At 37.5% G+C, this 21,520-nt stretch overlaps 1 protein-coding gene across 1 annotated transcript in view; it reads left to right on the top strand.

Annotated features, from left to right (window-relative positions):
• The first annotated feature begins 1,393 nt into the window (after positions 1–1,393).
• LOC128663111 (uncharacterized) overlaps positions 1,394–21,520 on the top strand; it is a 197,806-nt gene continuing 177,679 nt past the window's right edge. The window contains exon 1 of the mRNA XM_053717275.1: positions 1,394–1,619. Coding sequence (XP_053573250.1) covers positions 1,473–1,619 — 147 coding nt within the window. The 5' untranslated portion in view covers positions 1,394–1,472. The remainder of the gene's footprint in view (positions 1,620–21,520) is intronic.

The raw sequence follows: 21,520 nt of genomic DNA, 5'->3' as shown, positions 1-21,520 counted from the left end.
AAAATAAATTACAAGGTGGTTAATGGGTTAAAGGACCATAATTGTCAATTACATATTAAAAAGACAAAGCAAAACCACTTATCTCCCAGTCCAACACCTTGGAGTTTTGTGCTATCTATCTATCTATCTATCTATCTATCTATCTATCTATCTTTCTATATCTATCTACCAGTCTGTCTATCTATCTATCTATCTATCTTTCTTTACCTAAATCTATCTAACCTTTGGCTTAGCACACCTTTGGGTTAGTGTTGTGTGAAAGCCAGAACAGAGTTTTGTATCATGACCAATAGAAGTGTTGAGGGATTTAGTGCGAACTCGCTATCCGATGTTGAGGGATGTTAGCGCACCTGAGGTTTTCGCTCAAGCATTAACTTTTAACTTTCAACTTTTAATATGAGTGCAAGAATAAGAGCGCTGTTGATTTAAGTTGAACACACAATGTATTGCTTTAAAATAAAGGAATAATCTTTTGGAAATATTCGTGGTGCTGTGGCATTCTGTTTGAACTATTGATTTAAGTTGAGCGGTGTTAGGGCTCAATAGCTCTAATATTTTTGAGTTCCACTTGTAAGTTGGGCCTAAGTGTGGCTTATTACCATTTACATAATCTTCATATCACAGACCGCCCTCTTTCAAATCAGGTTTCTTATCACTGTAAGTGGTCTGGGGCCAGAGATATGGACTTTTGACCTTCCCCAGCTGAAGCTTTGCCAACCAGAAAATCCCTGCACCTGTGTTGCCACATCAGGAGGTGTTCTGGCTAGAGTCAGCGACTTAAGACTTTGAACTTAGTACAAAGGATGGCAAAGTGTTTATCTTCCCCCATAATAAGGTTTCTAGAACCACCGCTGCCCATAACCTTGCATACTGTCAATGTTTTTTAAAAAAAAAATGCTAAAAAGGTATGTATTAATGATGCATTAAAATGCATGTATCACCATGTCTCTATAACATCAGTAATGCAGTGTGCATCCTTATTTAGATGAACATTAAATTTGGTCCCAGCTTAGAGCATATCTCTGTTGAGTCCATTGATTTAAAATTAAAAAAAAAAAAAAAGTTGTATCAAGAAATGTATATTTTGGGATAGAAGAATTATGTTGTGGCACCTTGTTGATCTCTAACAATGTTTAATAGTTGTTAATATAGAGGGGCATGTAAATACTATACAGGTGTGTAATTAGTTAAATGCCTGTGAACATGTTCATTATTTTTTTATATGGCGTTTTATTAAATTATTTTCAGAAGTTTTTTTGTTTTTTTTAATACCAGCAATAGAAAGGAGAATCTATTTAACAAAAGGGGTTAAGTTGCATGAACACCTAACACCCATCCCTTTTCAGAACACCTGACTTGCTTTTTATTTACTCTGAACGACTTCCTGGTTTAATTGCTTTGGGAGTTTTTAGCTGGTGACTTTAAGACAAGACGTTAAATAAGGTTTCTCTTCAGAGAATCAGATATACAGGATGGAGATATCAACACCCATTTGGACGTCCAAGGAGTATACATTGCAGGAATATTTGTCGAAATATGCTGATTCATTCCCAAACATCATTAAAGTTACTGAAGGATACTTAGGAAAACAGGAGATAGACAGCCTTAGCTCCAGCATGGTGAGTGCAATTTTAACTTATTCTTAAGCACGACTATCTACTTAAAGCACTTCTATAACCTAAATAACACCTGTGTCTGAAAGAGAAAGTGTGTTTCACGGTAGTGTGAGCACATTTGTGTATCTGGCAATGGAGTATGTACGCTGCGGAATCTGTTGGCGCTCTACAAATAACCGACAATAATAATAATAATAATAACGCTTCATAGAACAGGTAGAAAAATACAGATAAAACAAAGTTAGTTATAGACTAAATTGTCACAAGCTCTAAACAAGGTATGGGACATTGGCTTGCATTTTTAACTAATCTCCTTTATCCCAGAGACGAGAGTAAATATTATTACAGGGTGAGGTAATTAGGTTTTCCGTATCTTGGATTAAAGAAAACATCACATGCCAATAAAACAAGTGCTTGGAGGCATAAACATACCTGATGCCATGCCAGTTTGTCTATATTTTTATTACAGTTTTAACAATCTTTTTAGAATTTTGCTCATTAAGAAACTGCCTTTTTTTAACTGAATCATATGGAGTGTGGTGTACCATATCAATGTATAATAATAATAATAATAGTAATAATACTCTTCTAACGGCAAATAGGTATTGATGAAAATGCTGGAGATGGAAAGCTAGAGCCGATCTTGCAGGTGTTTCTGTTTGACACTCTATGTGGGATCTGTTCTACAGATTACACTATGGATTAGAAAAATCACATTATAAAATAAAAAATCCCTTCTGTGTGATACGGAGTCAGAAATCTTTGTGATCAAAAGCACATTAAAAGTAATACAATGTTAATAAAATATTTAAGCAACATTACAAAATCTAGATTTTATTATTTAATACACGTTATACATATAGAACAATTTTTTTTAATCAGAAATTGTAAAATGAAAATTAGGTCCAAACTGCAATAAATTATTATCGTTTTAAATGTGACCTCTGTTACAATATATGTCAATTTTCACAAAGACTTTTGATTATTTTTAACAGTATTAATGTGTGAGCGTGAAATAGTGTTTTTTTGTAATAATGCTAGGAAAGTGGTTTTCCAACCTTTCCTCAGGCTGCCCCAACAGACCAGATTTTCAGGTAGATTGCACTTGTTTTTGGTAGATTAGAAATTTGTGAGCCTTGATTAATATTATCAGTGTGTTGTTTTTTTCTATAAATGCAGCACTGAAATGCTTTTGCCATTAATGCCCCATAAACTTGTAATCCTTAACTCCAGAAAATAAAAAGCAAGAAATAGTTATCTGCCTTGTTAATCTGCCCATTTTGCAATCCAAAAGTCAAATGTGCAGGACTAATGAGAAACAAAATGGCGCTTTTGTGTTAATGTTACTAGTTACATCACAGGCTGAAGGGTGTGCATGCTGATTGGTCCATTTTAATAGTATTTTGATGTTAATAGGACACAAGTGTGTAATTGTGTTTGTTTCTCTAAGGGATTTGAAAAGGGGAAGTGACTAAGATAAGGGACATGTGTTTGTTGGGTTATCAATTTGCCTAATTTTTTTATTGTAAAAAAGATTATTATAGTTTGTTTTTTTTATAATCGAGGAAGTGTTTGTTGCGTCCTAAGGTCATGTAATATGACAGCGGTAGTTTCAGGATATTTTCTCCAGGCATTAATAGATCATTTGTTTTTTTGATGCGCAGTTATGAGTTGAGAAGTGTTGTCTGGTGTTTATCAAGTCCTTTTAGCTGTTAACCCCTTAATGACCGAGGACGTGCAGGGTACGTCCTCAAAAAAAAGGCAGTTAATGCCTGAGAACGTACCCTGCACGTCCTCGGTTTGGAAAGCAGCTGGAAGCGATCCTGCTCGCTTCCAGCTGCTTTCCGGTTATTGCAGTGATGCCTCGATATCGAGGCATCCTGCAATAACCATTTGTAGCCATCCGGTGCAGAGAGAGCCACTCTGCCCTCTCTGCACCGGACATTAACGGCTACGTTCGTTGGTGGGTGGGAGCCGGTGTGGGAGGTGGGTGGCGGCCATCGATGGCCTTTGTGATGCGGAGGGGGGCGGGATCGGGGGCGGGGACGACCGGGGGGACGTGCACGGACGCGCGCACGTGCACGGGGAGGCCGGGCGGGCGCGTGCACGGGGAGGGAGTGGGTGGGAACCACTACGCTACAGAAATTTTTTTTGTTAGAAGTGGGGATCAAAGGGGTTAATATGTTTATTTTGGTGATCGGTTTGGCTGGTGGGGTATTGGACTGTGGGGGGGAAGCTACACTACAGAAACAAATAGTAAAAAATTAAAAAAAAAACATTTTTATTAGCAAACTGGGTACTGGCAGACAGCTGCCAGTACCCAAGATGGCCCCAATAAGGCAGAGGGGGAGGGTTAGGGAGCTATTTTGGGGGGATCAGGGAGGTTGGGGGCTAAGGGGGGACCCTACATAGCAGCATATGTAAATATGCTTAAAATTTTTTATTTTTTTTTTATTTTTTTATACCTTTTATTTTAGTACTGGCAGACTTTCTGCCAGTACTTAAGATGGCGGGGACAATTGTGGGGTGGGGGAGGGAAGAGTGCTGTTTGGGAGGGATCAGGGGGTGGGATGTGTCAGGTGGGAGTCTGATCTCTACACTAAAGCTAAAATTAACCCTGCAAGCTCCCTACAAACTACCTAATTAACCCCTTCACTGCTGGCCATAATACACATGTGATGCGCAGCAGCATTTAGCGGCCTTATAATTACCAAAAAGCCATATATGTCTGCTATTTATGAACAAAGGGGATCCCAGAGAAGCATTTAAAACCATTTGTGCCATAATTGCACAAGCTGTTTGTAAATAATTTTAGTGAAAAACCTAAAGTTTGAAAAAGTGAACAATTTTTTTTTATTTGATTGCTTTTGGCGGTGAAATGGTGGCATGAAATATACCAAAATGGGCCTAGATCAATACTTGGGGTTGTCTACTACACTACACTAGAGCTAAAATTAACCCTAGAAGCTCCCTACATGCTCCCTAATTAACCCATTCACTGCTGGGCATAATACACGGTTGGTGCGCAGTGGCATTTAGCAGCCTTCTAATTACCAAAAAGCAAAGCCAAAGCCATATATGTCTGCTATTTATGAACAAAGGGGATCCCAGAGAAGCATTTACAACCATTTATTCCATAATTTCATAAGTTGTTTGTAAATAATTTCAGTGAGAAACCTAAAGTTTGTGAAAAAATTTGTGAAAAAGTAAAATAATTTTTTTATTTGATCGCATTCGGCGGTGAAATGGTGGCATGAAATATACCAAAATGGGCCTAGATCAATACTTTGGGATGTCTTCTAAAAAAAAATATATACATGTCAATGGATATTCAGAGATTCCTGAAAGATATTAGTGTCCCAATGTAACTAGCGCTAATTTTGAAAAAAAGTGGTTTGGAAATGGCAAAGTGCTATTTGTATTTATGGCCCTATAACTTGCAAAAAAAGCAAAGAACATGTAAACATTGGGTATTTTTAAACTCAGGACAAAATTTAGAAACTATTTAGCATGGGTGTTTTTTGGTGGTTGTAGATGTGTAACAGATTTTGGGGGTCAAAGTTAGAAAAAGTGTGTTTTTTTCCATTTTTTCCTCATATTTTATAATATTTTTTATAGTAAATTATAAGATATGATGAAAATAATGGTATATTTTGAAAGTCCATTTAATGGCGAGAAAAACGGTATATAATATGTGTGGGTACAGTAAATGAGTAAGAGGAAAATTACAGCTAAACACAAACACCACAAAAATGTAAAAATAGCCTTGGTCCCAAACGGACAGAAAATGGAAAAGTGCTGTGGTCATTAAGGGGTTAAATTAGATAAGTGAAAATGGCCCCTTAAAGGGACAGTCAAGTATAAATTAAACTTTCATTATTCAGATAGGACTTTTAATTTTAATCGACTTTCCAATTTACTTTTATCATCAAATTTGCTTTTTTCTCTTGGTATTCTTAGTTTAAACTAAACATAGGTAGGCTCATATGCTAATTTCTAAGCCTTTGAGGGCTGCCTCTTATCACATGCTTTATAAATCTCTTTTCAACACAAAGAGACAGAAAGTACCCGTGGGCCATATAGATAACACTGTGTTCAGGCACAGAAAGTTATTTAAGATCTAGCACAATACAATGCTAAATTTAAGACAATAGATAATAAACAGTCACAGTCATGTGATCAGGGGGCTGGAAGAAGGTTCCTAGATACAAGGTAATCACAAATGTAAAAAGTACATTAATATAACTGTGTTGGTTATGCAAAACTGGGGAATGAGTAATAAAGGGATTATCTATCTTTTAAAACAATAACAATTCTATGGTTGACTGTCCCTTTAAATGTGTCTTTATGGTTTGAGAATTTGGATTTTCCTCTTAAATTAAAAGATGAATAAAAGGGACAAACAACATTGTATACTATCATAGATTAGTTTTTTTGTGATTGAACTTTCTGTGACATCACCAGATATGCATATTTATGTGAACTATGGAATAGTTGTCAAAATATGACAGGAAATATTTCAGATTGCATAATGTTACCAGGCAGATATTGTCATATGAAACATTCATCATTTGAAGGTTATCTATATTGAAAAGGACAGTAATGTCAAAATTATACTTCCATGATTCCAATTTGCTCCTATTATCCAATTTTCTTTGTTTTCTTGGTATCCTTTTCTTGAAGAGTAGACTCTGAGCAGCAATACACTACTGAAGAGCTAACCACATATCTATATCTGCAACCACCAATCTCTGTCTAGTTCCCAGCAGTGCATTGCTGAGCCTATGCCTGCCTAGGTTTGTCCTTCAACAAAGAATCCAAAAATAACACAGGAAATTTGATAAAAGAGGTTGCTTAAAATTGCATGCTGTATCTGAATCTTGAAAGTTTAATTTTGACTTTACTGTCTCTTTAAATGCAGTTTATTTGTGTGTATGTGTTTAATTTGCTACACTTCACCTCTGCAGGTAGTGAACAAAATGTTATTGTGACCCCAGTTATGGAAAGGTTAATTTTTTCTTCCCTTGACAGCCACAGAAACAAAATGCTGTTGCACGATAAGAAGCATTTACATTTATATTTATTTTAAGTAGGCATTGTTGCAGGCAAAAGTATTTTCTAAAAAAATAAATATATAAAAATAATTGAATTTAAAATATTTAACATTTCTACAAAATTCCATTGAAAGGTACATGATACTTCATACGCTAAAATAAAATGATTCATAATGCGTTACAAAACTTTGTTTATGGAGTTTTTTGTTTTTCTTTGTTGTTTTTTTCTTCTTTGTTAACCCCTTTTGGACCGGGCATTTCACACTAAAACTTTCCCAAATGACCAAAGCATTTTTGCCATCACTCCATTTAAACAGAAATAGAGCCTTATTGTTTTTTTGTTTTTTTTTACCTATCAAAACTATATATATATATATATATATATATATATATATATATATATATATATATATATATATTTAGTAGACAACACAAAGTATTGATCTAGGCCCATTTTGCAATATTTCATGCCACCACTTCACTGCCAAATGTGATCAATTAGAAAAAAAAAAGTATTTTTTTTCACAAACTTTGGGTTTCTCACTGAAATTATTTACATTCTGCTTGTGCAATCATGGCACAAATGGTTGTAAAAGCTTCTCTCAGATCCCCTTTGTTCAGAATTAGCAGGCATATATGTCTTTGCCATTGCTTTTTGGTAATTAGAAGGCCGCTAATTGCAGCAGTGCACCACACTTTTATTATTCCTAGCAGTGAAGGGGTTAATCAGGTAGCTTGTAAGGATAATTTTAGCTTTAGTGTAGAGATTACCCCCCTGATCCCTACATGATACCTCTCAAACAGCTATCTTCCCTCCCTCCCTCACCCCCCCCCCCCCCACACACACACACACTGGTCACCCTGAACTTAGGTACTGGCAGACAGTCTGCTGGTATGCAGTTTTAGACCTTTTAAAAAAAATAATTTTTATTATTATTTTCTTCTGTGTATGATTACGCCCTTACCTTCCCACCTCCCTTATCCCTCCCAAAATGCTCTCTAACCCTCCCCCCTCTAACAAGTTTCCGCCATCTTAAGTACTGACAGCTGTTTGAAAGCACCCAGTTTTCTATCATTTTTCTTTTTTATTTAATAATATTAGTTTTTTTAAATTCTATAGTGTAGCAACCCCCCTCATTTACCCCACCTCCCACTCTCAGTATTGATTTTTGCTCTAGTGTAGCGGACCCACCCGTTCCTGCCCCTCCCTCCCCCTTAAAGCAATGGGACACCCGCCCGCCTCCCTCCTAACCCTCCCACACCACCAACGATCGGCAACACTGCTACCCGATGCTCAGTCACTCTGCAAGTCTTTTTCTTCACTTCCCCACTTGCCACTTTTAGTGAGATTACGGCAGAGAGAGGCCCAGAACAGCAGATTCTTACAGGGTACTGTGCTGTCCCTTAAGGGGTTAAACAAAGGTTCTTGTTTTGAGTAAACAGTTTTCTGTGGGGGTTGTTACAGTCAGTCAGCAAGAGTCCTAGGACTGAGACTCAGTTGTACATATTATTATCCATGAAGGACAGGTCCACCAGACCTCGCTGAATACGGCGAGCAATACGCTCGCCGTATTCAGCATTGCACCAGCAGCTCACAAGAGCTGCTGGTGCAATGCTGCCCCCTGCAGACTCGCGGCCAATAGGCCGCCAGCAGGGAGGTGTCAATCAACCCGATCATACTAGATTGGGTTGTATTGTGGCGATGTCTGTCCGCCTGCTCAGAGCAGGCGGACAGGTTATGGAGCAGCGGTCCATACGGAGCTTGATACATATGCCCAATTGGGTGAAATGACTGCATTGTTTGTGCTACTGGCAGCTGAGGGGTAAATTCACTAAATTGACTTATGGTTAGCAGCATTCTACTTATTTCAATAAATAAACAAACATGGCTTAGCATAGTGCAGCTTTGATCATGATCTAGAGTAGTACTTAGGCCACAGTTTTGTGGAGGCGCCACTATGTGACTCAGTCACTATTTCTGGGATGTCACCCTAAGGATCATATGAGAAACCAGACATGGATTTCTTGCCCAGGGTGCTTAGAAGGATTGCCTGGTATTTTGGGCTGCACTGACCTTGTTAGACAGGATCAGACTGATATACTTCAGAAAAGTTCTTCTCTGTGAAATGCACTATTGGGCTTAAACAAGGCTGCCCCAGGTTGTAATTCACCATAAAACAAACTACTGAGCTGTTCTTCGTCCCTGAAAGAGCTCTTTTTTATCTGTATGAATATATGTCATTATTTTTCAGATACTTTGTTTATACAGAATTACAAGCAATCTATTTATTTAACGAGGAATATGTGCAACGTGTTTTCTCTGGAATACGGCAAATAACAAATCATTTTAAGCTATGTGAAATTCTTGATAAAAGGTCATTTTGATTTTTTTGCATGCATAAGTGCTCCAAACTTTTAAATTAAATAATGGTTATCAAATAGTGGGAAACATTACATTTAAAGGGTCATTAAACTGTTGGGCTAACTACAAACACATGGTTACTACACAGCACAATATTGTTTTTCCTCCTGTACCAGTAGCTCTCTTCAAAGCTGTTCTCTTGCTTTAACCTCTTACTGGTGCTTCTAATCTTTACACTGGGTGCCGCCATCTTGGACCTTGGGCATTTTTGCACTTTGTGACGTAAGTAGTGCGCATTCACAAATTTAGTAATATTGCAGGCTTTTTGACAAGTTGTACATCAGGTCAGTGTGCATGAGCTTTACATTTGTGCATTGACGGTATTGCTATCAATTATCCATATAAAAACTTTTATGTTTGTTATTTAAGTTTTAAACTTTGCAAAAAATTACAAAACTGTAGACCCTTCCTTCTGTATGGTGCCTATATGGTGTGTACTAACTCTAAGCTTACAATATAGCTGTGAAAAAGAGGCAGCCTTACTGATCTGTGAATTTTCACCACTTCTGTCACAAGCAACAAGAATTCATAAGTGCCAAGATGGTGACGTCCTTTATTAAAATGTGGAGCTTCACCAATCAGTAAAATAAGAGAATGGCTCTAAAAAGAGCTAGGCATAGGAGGAAAAACAATAGCCTGGTGAGTAGTAACTGAGCTGTTGAAGATTGTGTCCAGCAGTTTAACCCCTTTGTGACAAAACAATAATGTTGATGTAAACACTATTAGTAAAAATGACATCACGCGATCGCATTGGCTGGGGGACTGCCTACACTACTAGGCATGCTCCCCAGGCCGATCTTTGCCTATGTCAAAGGGGTTAACTGCAGGACACCATATATGGTAGGACGTTCCATGCCATAATAAACTGTGTTAAAGCCCAGCACTGTTAGGATGGCATGGAATATCCTAACGGTGTAAAGGGGTTAATGCCCCTTTAAACCACTGCAAATATAATTACAAAAAAATCCATTACAAAATACTTTCTCATGGTATTTCTGTAAAGATATTAGCATAGAAGGAGGTTAGATGCCTGTCCCATACCACTAAAGATATTTTTGGTTATGTATCAAAAAGACACAGGAAGCTTTTAGGAATACTGCATTAGGCTTTACTTTAGAACATACCATTCACTTGTAAAACAGTAGTCAGCACACAGAGGAAAAACCAATAGAGAAAAAAAGCACAACTTCCTTCCTGTTGGTGAATAAACAAGTTCACAGATATAAACAATTAGTAATCTAAACTGAACAGCACTATCTACAGCCTTAATGTTGTTTATACATGTGGTACAGTACATGATGTTGTATTTCCCAACACCTCTTCTCAACGGCATGTACGTAATTATACTACATTCAGTTTCTTTTGAAGAAAACAATGACGTTCCTGTGACAACGGTTTAGTGAGTGCGTCTGCAGTCATCTCTTCTGATCGGCAATATTGAATGTCAATAATGCCTTGTTCTTGCATGTCCCTGAGCAAATTATATTTTACATCAATGTGCTTGGTTCGAGGATTGACTCTTTCCGATTGTGTCTGATTGTGTTTATACACCCTTGGTTGTCTTTAAGGATTGGTATGGGTTTAGACACATCCAGTTCCATATCTAGTAGAGGTTGACAAATCCAAATTGCTTTTTGACATGCATGTGCTGCTGCTATATATTCTGCTTCAGTTGATGAGAGTGCAACAGTCCCTTGTTTTCGACTAGACAAACTTATTGTTCCTTCTCCATACTGGAAGATGTAACCACTTGTAGACTTGCAGTCAGTGGTATCTCCGGCCCAATCAACATCAACATATCCAATTAGTTTTGGGTTTGATGTTGCTGTCAGTCACAGCTTCATCGGAATTGTTCCTTTTCGGTTCGGTTCGGATCGATTCGGAATTTTTCAAAGTTCGGTTCAGATCAATTCGAATTCGGAAAATTTCAAATCGATTTGTTTCGGATTCGTTTCGGATTCATTCGGATTCAAAGAAATTCGGCTGGATTCGGTTCGATTCGGTTCGATTCGGTCCGGAAATTCGGCAATTCTGTAAGTGTTAGGTGGGATTAGACTAGTATTATACTGTATATTAGGTGTTAACCTAACATACTGTATAATACTAGTGTAATCCCAATGGCCATCCAAATTTCGATTCGATTCGGTTCGATTCGGAAAATTCTGCAACATTTTAATTTGGAAATTCGGTTCGATCCGAACCGCCGAATTTTCTGAATTTTCCGAATTTCTGAATCGAACCAAACCGAATCGCACATGTCTAAGTATAACACACTTTACGGCATTCCAGTCATGTTGATGTGGTGTTGCAACTTTTCTACAGAGTATACCCACTGCTGCGGCAATGTCTGGTCTTGTCACGGTGGCAATGTATAGCAATTTTCCAATTGCCCTGCGGTAATTGTCATTATTGGGTGAAAAGTTTTCTATTCTGTTGTTTTTCTGGTAACCTGGTTCCATAGGTGTTTTCACTTATTTTGCATCTTGCATGTGAAACTGCTCTGATATTTCTGTAATCTTCTTTGGTTAAGAAGATAGCTTCCATCCTCTTCCCTCTCTATTTGGATTCCTAGATAATGAGTGATGTTCCCAAGTTCTTTAATCTCAAAGTTCTGTTTCAATATGTGAACTATTCGGTCGTAATCCCCTTCTTGTTCAAAACAAATTATGATGTCATCAACATAAATTAGGATGTATATCCATTTGTTTTCGTGATGCCTTGAATATGAACATGGACCTGATATGCTTCCTGAGAATCCTTATTTCATGAGTACTTCGTTCACTTTTTCATTCCACATTCTCGCAGCTTGCTTTAGTCCATAGATGCTCTTTTGAAGTTTACATACAAGGTTCTGTCCCTTCTCAAATCAAGGTGGCTGTTCCATGTAGAGATCCTCCTTGATGTCTCCATATAGGAAAGCAGCTTTGACGTCCAGGTGCCTCACTTGCATTCCCTTTCCGGCTGCAATGCTAAGGAGCACTCTGATGGTGGAGTGCTTTACAACTGGAGCGGATATTTCATCATAATCTTCTCCAAATTTCTGACAGTATCCCTTTGCAACTAATCTTGCCTTGTATCTGTGGATATTTCCTTCTGCATCATATTTTACTTTAAAAGTCCATTTGCTTCCTATAGTTTTGCGACCAGGGGGAAGCTCAGTGAGTGTCCAGGTTTTATTTTCCTGAAGTGATTTTATTTCTTCTTCGGCTGCCTTTCTCTATTGATTGACTACCCTTTTTGGCAATTTTTCTATATCTTCCCAGGATGTTGGTTCGAATGTTCCATGTGTTTTAGCGATGTATGACAGCTTATGGAGTGGTATCCCTTTCATCACCCGAGTTGATTTTCTGATTTCTGGTTGTTCAGTGGGTTCTACTGGTTTGTGAGTAGCACATTTTTCTATTGTAAGCTTTACTTCTTGTTCTGATTCCTGCACAGCTTCACTTTAGTCAGCATCTCTTGTTGGTTCAGTGGACAATTTCTTTTCATGGCTTTTGAGGGACATTTTTTCTGATGGTTGGCTTTCATCAAAATAAACACTGCGGCTTATTGTGATCTTGTTAGTCTTTGGATGAAGGATTCTATAACCCTTACTTTGTTCACTGTAGCCCACCAGAATGTCTTCTATTACTGTGTTCTTAATTTGCAGCGTTTTGCACTTGGAACATGGGCGTATGCTTTACATCCAAATACTCTAATATGCCTCATACTAGATTTTGATCCATTCCACATTTCATATGGGGTACTTTCAATAGTTTTTGATGGTAGCCTGTTCTGTAGGTATGTTGCAGTCATTATTGCTTCACCCAAGTAATGGTTAGGTAAATTGGCATCTCAAGCATGCATCTGGCCATTTCTATGAGGGTGTAATTTTTCCTTTCTGCAACACCATTTTGCTCAGGAGTGTATGGTACAGTTGTTTGGTGTACAATACCTTTTTTGCTTAGGTATGACTCCACCTCCCTACTCATATATTCCCCTCCATTGTTGGTACGTTTTATTCCTGGTTTCCGTTGAAATGTGTTGCTGAATGCAGCTATAAATTCTTGAAGTTTCTCTGATGTCTCGCTTTTGTGCTTCATCAGATATCTTGTTGTGTACCTGGAATAATCATCAATGTGGGGGTTTTCATTGGTCCACACACGTCACTGTGTATGAGTTCCATGGGGTGAGGGTTTTTTCTTTGACTGGCTTGTGGAAGTGGGGATGTGTGGCGTATTAAGGGCGTCAGTGGACAGACTGGATCACTGCACGACTTAACTCAGGTAGGGCAAAGCAGACACTGAAATATCAGACACTGACTACTGTAGAAGGCAATAAAATTTTCACGACTCACTAGGCTAGCAGAGGAGGCATAGCTGGTGGTAGTAACATGTAATGTGTGGAAAGCAGGCACTGATTTTTTGATAATTTAGCCTGTCACCAATTGAAGTCGTCATGCATTTTTGCTTTCTCCACCAACACCTCTTTGTTTTGCTCTGTGTTTACAAATCTTCTAATCTAATCTTAATCCAGCTGCTGGTGTGATTAAGATTAGATTAGAAGACTTGTCTTGTAAGCACAGAGCAAAACAAAGAGGTGTGTTGGGGGAGAAAGCAAAAATGTATGACGACTTCAATTGGTCCTAATGTCCTAAGTGCCAGATGCTGGCCTCACCAAGTGAGCAATCTCAGCTCTCCTACCTAAGTAAAAAAATGTTAACCTCTCCTTTGCTGACAAGGGTGAAACTGGGATGTCTAACTTGATAAAACAAACAAAGAAAGGTTTGAAATGCCCCATTGCATATGTGATGTGTAGGTTAAACCACATGGATTTACACATAGGGGGATCCAGTCATTAATAATACATTCTTTCTCATTCATGTATAGCTCCTGAATATCTCTATTTACAGCTTTTTGTTGTTGTTAATATACCTCAGAGATGGCTTGTAAAAATGTGAACCAATGTCAAATAACCATTAATAACCATTAAATTTTAATAGCTAATACATAGAATGAAGTTAATTGGAGGACAATATTAACTAATAAAGATTTTTTTTTTTTCAAGAAGCAATGTGACAACTCCATGAGCATTTTTACTTGCTTGATACTGAGCAGGGAAAGGGCTAGCAGATAAGAACTAATTCTGGAGTAGAAAATAAATTTGTGACATGACAGATTGAACTGCCCAGGGGTTTCTCTTATAAAACCTTCCTGTGGACAGATAAAGTGGAATTAATATAAAAAAAATAATAGATTAATAAAAAAAAGTCACATTACTTCCTGACCAAAAAAATTATATGGCCAAAAATGGTCTTAATCCAGAAATGTTTACACATTTCCTGGCCTTTTTCCAGCCTCATCTTATAAAGTCTGGGCAGCAAATATAGTTTACTATTTAAGTTTGAACGCTCATGCAGTTTGTGTAGTGCAGTCCACATACCTATAGCTGTGTTTTCTTTTCTTATATGAATGAGTTGATCATCCTCCACTAACAGGCTTATAACTACTTTTGCTTGCCTGTTCTTCGTTTCCCATTCTTCTGGGTTTTCAGTGGGTCTGTTTGTATCCAGCACCTTCCATAAGTAGGGTGACCATATTGCCGCTTTAAAAAGGGACACATATGAAAAATACATATGTCAGGGCTGTTTAAAGAAATGTTTGAAATAATGTTCCATTGTAAGAACCCTATCATATGTATTTTTCATATGTGTCCCTTTTTAAAGTGGCAATATGGTCACCCTACCCATAAGTCATCTTTGGATAACAGCATTTCAAGCTTAAACTTCCACAGCTGGTAGTTGGTATTGTTTAGCTTTGCTATTGCATATTTCACATCTGAACCACTTGCCATCTTTCAGTAAATTGGATGCAGCTCTTGTTTCCTCACACAGTATTTACTTGGATCATAGATGCAACACTTACTGACTTGTAGTTTTCTTTTAGTGTCTGGGCCCATAACCTGTTGGTTATGTATCAAAAAGACACTGGAAGCTTTTAGGAATACTGCATTAGGCTTTACTTATACAGATGCAACAGCAGCATTTAGAACATACCAATCACTTGTAAAACAGTAGTCAGCACACAGAGAGGAAAAAACACAACTTCCTTCCTGCTAGTGAATTAACAAGTTCAGATATAAACAATTAGTAATCTAAACTTAACAGCACCATCTACAGCCTTAGGGGCATATTCATCATGCTCCGTATTTCCGGCAGTACCTAGCATTTGACTCTAAGAGGCCTATTTAACAAAGGTCTGTTGGACCTGATCCGACAGTGCGGATCAGGTCCGACAGACCTCGCTGAATGCGGAGAGAAATACGCTCTCCGCATTCAGCATTGCACCAGCAGCTCTTGTGAGCTGCTGGTGCAATGCCGCCCCCTGCAGATTCACCAACCAGCAGGGGGGTGTCAATCAACCCAATCGTACTCGATCGGGTTTATTTGTGGTGATCTCTATCCGCCTTATCAGAAGCACGGGCCCCCAAGCTCCATTCGGAGCTTGATAAATGGGCCTTAAGATTAAGATGGCAACCACCAGCTTGTTAATTGAACTTTCCACCTTCCTTGATACATATAAAGTGGCTTTTGAGAATGTTTCTGCATGCCTTTAAAGGAACACTGAACCCACATTTTTTCTTTTGTGATTCAGATAGAGCATGCAATTTTAATCAACTTTCTAATTTACTCCTATTTTCAAATTTTCTTCATTCTCTTGGCTACACCTTTGTAAATTACTCTGGCCACACCATGTAGCGCCTAATTCCGAAATTTTTGTTATTCCTCCATGAATAACCTACAATACATTCCCAGTAAAGCTGTATAGTACATATTTCACAGATATGTGCATGTGTATATATATATATATATATATATATATATATATATATATATATATATATACACACAGTATAGTATATATATGTGTGTGTGTGTGTGTGTGTGTATAATGACCATCCATATTTATTTTTCGGTCTCTTTATTAAGATAAAAAAAAAAAACAGGAAATATGTACACAAAATATAAAAAAAACACAATTTTCAGAACAAAATGGCTAAGTCAGTTTAGCGTGATCACCCTTGGCACTAAGCGCATCTTGAACTCTTTTGGGGAGAATGTCCTGAAGTTTTCTAAAGTAATTTTCTGGTATATTATACCAGGCTTCTTTAAGCACTTCTCTATAAATATGATTTCACTGCATTAGCAGTGTTATTGGGATCATTATCATGCTGAAAAATAAAACCATTCCCAATCAGACACTTTCCAGAAGGCATGGCATGATTAATTAAAACCTATCAGTACTTTTCAGCATTCATGAACTTATCAATTCAGACAATATTGCCAACACCACTGGCAGAAATGCAGCTCAAACCAGGAAAGACCCTCCATCATGTTTCACTGAAGGCCACAAGCACTCATTCTTCCAACTTTTTTTCTCACATATTGTCAATGATTGGACCCAAAAAACTTCAAACTTGGATTCGTCACTCCATAATACTCTTTTTCACTGATCTTCATTCCAATCTTTTTGAGCTTTAGCATTTCTTAGCATTTTCACCCTCTTCCCCTTCCGAAAAAGTGGTTTCTTGACTGCTACCCTTCCACAAACACAGTTCCTAATCAAGCTTCTTTGGACTGTAGAATGGTCAACTTTGATGAAGCTGCCAGATGCAGAGTCAGGTCCTTGTTGGACTTTTTCCCGGTCTCTCAAAGAAGAATCTCTGAGAAACTTCTCAGCAGATTTTATAAGTTTTCTTGACCTTCCAGTTCTTTTTTCTTTGACCTGATTCTTCAAATTTCTTTATAATAGCTTGAATACCACATCTTGAATATCCAGTTTGTTTGCTGATTTCCCTTGCTGATGCAAAAGTATGATTTTATGTCTGTCAAATTCTGTGATCTTTGGCATTTTGAAGGGAATGATGTGATAGAAAGTTGGCCTTATTAGCAAGCTTCCAATAAATTAAACTCATACCACATGTTGTATATCTTGCACAAACCTGGTGTAATAGTCATTTTGACATGAAATAACAGGACAAATATAAGTGTTAGCAATAACATTAATTAGGCTTCCCTTCCATTTAGGTTTACAAGAGCCAGGTTGCTGCTATTGCTCAAGTGTAAGGGGGTCCCACTAAATACTTGCCACTTTAGCCTTTAGAAGTTTTTTTTCTGTTTTTTGTTTCTGTTTTTTGATACTGTTAATATAAATATCCTGTATTTTCTGTTTGTATTCTAATAAAGAGACAACAAATCAAATGTTTGAAGGACTTTTGCACAGTACTGCATGCGTGTGTGTGTGCGTATGTATATGTATGTATGTATATATATATATATATATAAAAAAAAGCCACCACAAGTTCATGGCTATGCTTTGGTTTGCCTTATTTGTGCTCCTCCACTGAGTCATAGTTATTAATATTAGTAATTGTTTCTACAGGGAATTTAACTTTTTATAGTCTGAAACTTCCATTGAATTAAGCTGTTATATACTATACATATTTTGTTATTTATAACCTTGTTGTAACTTTAATACCTATCTTATTGTTCTCTATAATGTCAATCACCTTGTTATATTTGAGGGCTGAGTTGTCAGCGTCCGAGGCAGCTTGGCATATTTAATTTTATTATATTACATGCAATAATAACAAGGGATTAATGGTTCATAGATTATTAACACTACCGTTTATTCAGGCTATAAGTCCATAGTATGATTATTTTTGTCTCAGAAATACCTTATCTCAGACACCTACTGGTTTAGTTTTAATATCTGTGATTCAGTGGCAGTTGCTTACTAAAACTGGAGCCTCGTAACACACTTTAAGATTGTAGTGTATTATACTGCTTTTCTTAAGACTGTACTAAGCAAGACTTTTATCCCAGAACTCCTAGTGAGTGGTTATTCTTATATCATAAAACATATATCCTCTCAATTTTCTTTGAAGTCATAATCCTATAGTTGATAGCTAGAATTCATTTTTATTTTAGCATAGGCCCAAGGCTGGCCTGTTCTACTATATATTCCCTATGTTCCCCTATTTTGGTTTCAATGTGTGTTTGGGGTCCAAAAGTGACCTAAATTTTTTAGCTGGTTTAATTTTCTGAGAAATTTTAAAATCTATTTTTTTGTTATTTTCAAGCACTATATAAGCAGTCATATATACAATTCTTTTGTTTTGTTAGTATGAGAATAATGGCAATATTTTAGCTTTGGTCTACACTGTGTTTTTAGAGTATATGTGAATTTACATGTTGATGTATTATCCGATCATCTGATACTACCTGATTTATCTTTAAAGCCTTGTAAGCAGGGGTGTATTATGGCCTAGGCCAACAAGGCCAGTGCCTAAAGCGTCACATTTTTGGAGGGGGCACTTTTTGGCTACCAGATCACACTGACTGTGCTCAATATATATTGCTTGCCGCACAATTTAGTTTCCGCTTGATCTCCTGGGAGGGACTTCCGACTGCAGATTTGCAGGGCCCTAGTAATGTAAGTAAGATAGACTTTGTATAAATATAAAAATATAGTTATATATAAAAAAAAAATCGGTATCCTGAAGCCCCGGCCTCACATTATCCACTATACACAGTTAAATGTGCTAGCGTAGCGGCTAATGGAGGGTGCTGGCAGCCAGACACCACGGCGACTATGCGCTCACATTTCAACTTGATTGGAAGGGAGCAGTAATTCATTTGAAGTCTCTAGTGTCTGAATATGCAGCTGGATATGGAAGTAGGTGGGCTGGGGCCTGGCTGATTATTTATGAGAGGCCACATAGACGGGATCTATCTACGGATTATTACAGTGAGAAAGTTGTCCGCGAAGATGGTAGTAGGACTGAGTTTACTAGAGGGGTTGTACACTGTCTCTGACTATAAGTAAAAAAGTACTTTTCCCTTCTTTTATTTTTGGCTCCTCACAAGTCTCATTTTTCTCTTATCCTTTGCTTAAACATCTACATGACGATCTTTTGATCTGAAACTTCATGTTTTATATAAGTTTGTTATGCTTTGGGAGCAACCGATTATAGTCATTCTTAATCTGGTATTGGGTAGATTTTGATGTGAGCATCACTGTTTAAGTTTCTCTAGCTGCATCTATATGAAGATATATAAAGCTAAGAACTTTTATGAATAGTTACCTAACACCTAGATTACGAGTTTTGAGCGCTATAGAGAAATTAACAAACGCAACAAAAGTTACGTTATTTAATTTCCTATAGCGCTGCCATTGCAAGTTTTCAAACATACGCCTTTTGCGTGCGATATGGTTGCATTGAGCTCCATACCGCACACAATCAGAGCGCTGCTGAGATGTGCTCATGCACAATTTTCACATAGACATCAATGGGGAGAGCCGGCAAAATAAAACTAACACCTGTGATCACGGAAACAAAAGTTCCGTAAACCTAACACCCTAACATAAACCCTATGTCTAAACACCCCTAATCTGCTGCCCCCGACATCGCTGATGCCTGCCTACAGTTATTAACCCCTAATCTGCCGCTCCCGATATCGCCGCCACTATACTACATTTATTAACCCCTAAACCGCCACCCCCCACATCGCAACAAGCAAAATTAAACTATATTAACCCCTAAACCTAACCCTAGCGTAACCCTAACCCTAACGTAACCCTAAACCTAACCCTAACACCCCCTAACTTTAACATAATAAAAATATAGCTAAATTAAATTTACAATTATTAACTAAATAAAACTATTAACCCCTAAACCGCCAACCCCCTCACATTGCAACAAGCTAAATTAAACTATATTAACCCCATTAACCCCTAAACCTAACCCTAAACCTAACCCCCCCTAACTTTAACATAATTAAATTAGATCTAAATTAAATTTACAATTATTAACTAAATAATTCCTATTTAAAACTAAATACATACCTGTGAAATAAAACCTAAGATAGCTACAATATAACTGATAGTTACATTGTAGCTAGCTTAGGTTTTATTTTTATTTCACAGGTAAGTTTGTATTTATTTTAACTAGGTAGACTAGTTAGTAAATAGTTATTAACTATTTAATAACTACCTAGTTAAAATAAATACAAACTTACCTGTGAAATAAAACCTAACCTGCCTTACACTAAAACCTATCATAACAAAAAATAAAAAAAATAACATTACAAAAAATTAAAAAAAAACTACCATTACAAAGAATAAAAAAAACTATTGTTACAAAAAACAAACAAACAAAATTATCCAAAAAAATAATAGATTAATCCTATTCTAATACCCTTTGGGGGGCCCTTAAAAGGGTCTTTTGTAGGGCATTGCCCTAAGTTAAACAGCTCTTTTGCTACAAAAAGAGCACCCCCTAAAAAAATACATTACACAAAATAACAAACAAATTATCAAAAATTAAAAAAAAATATTCCTATTTTAATACCCATAAAAAACACCCCAAAATAAAAAACCTAATCTAAAATAAACTACCAATGGCCCTTAAAAGGGCCTTTTGTAGGGCATTGCCTAAAGATAACAACTCTTTTAGTGAAAACCCCCACCCCCCAAACCCACAAAATAAAAAAAAATATCTAAAAAAACCCTAAGCTACCCATTGCCCTGAAAAGGGCATTTGTATGGGCATTGCCCTTAAAAGGGTATTTAGCTCTTTTACTGCCCAGACCCTAAACTAAAACAAAAACCCACCCAAAAAACCCTTAAAAAAACCTTAAAAAAACACTAACCCCTGATGATCCACTTACAGTTGTTGAAGTCTCGCTTGAAGGATCTTCATCCAGCTGGCGAAGTCATCATCCATGCGGCAAGAAGTCTTCATCTATCCAGTGAAGTCCTTATCCAGACGGCAAGAAGTCTTCATCCAGACGTCCTCTTCTATTTTCATCCAGCCGGCGAAGTCCTCATCCAGGCGGCAAGAAGTCTTCATCCAGACGGCCTCTTCTATCTTCATCCAACCGGCGCAGAGCGGGTCCATCCTGAAGACATCCGGCGCGGAGCATCCTCTTCATATGGTCACCACAGTACACTGAATCTTCAATGCAAGGGACGCCATACAAAATGGTGTCCCTTGCATTCCTGAAAAATTTGAATCAGCCAATAGGAATTAGGGCTGCTAAAATCCTATTGGCTATTCAAATCAGCCAATAGGATTTAAGCAGCTCTCATTCTATTAGCTAATTCGAATTTTGAATCGCGTCCCTTGCATTGAAGATTCAGTGTACGGCGGTGACCATATGAAGAGGATGCTCCGTGCCGGATGTCTTCAGGATGGACCCGTTCCACGCAGGCTGGATGAAGATAGAAGAGGCCGTCTGGATGAAGACTTTTTGCCGCCTGGATGAGGACTTTGACGGCTGGATGAAGACTTCTTGCCGCCTGGATAAATACTTCACTGGCTGGATGAAGATAGAAGAGGCCATCTGGATGAAGATTTTGCCAGATGGATAAAGATCGTTCAAGCGG

The sequence above is a fragment of the Bombina bombina genome, chromosome 6 (genome assembly GCF_027579735.1).
Source record: "Bombina bombina isolate aBomBom1 chromosome 6, aBomBom1.pri, whole genome shotgun sequence".
Classification (NCBI taxonomy): domain Eukaryota; kingdom Metazoa; phylum Chordata; class Amphibia; order Anura; family Bombinatoridae; genus Bombina; species Bombina bombina.
The sequence above is the reverse complement of the archived record's forward strand: the minus strand, read 5'-3'. Positions and strand labels throughout refer to the sequence as shown.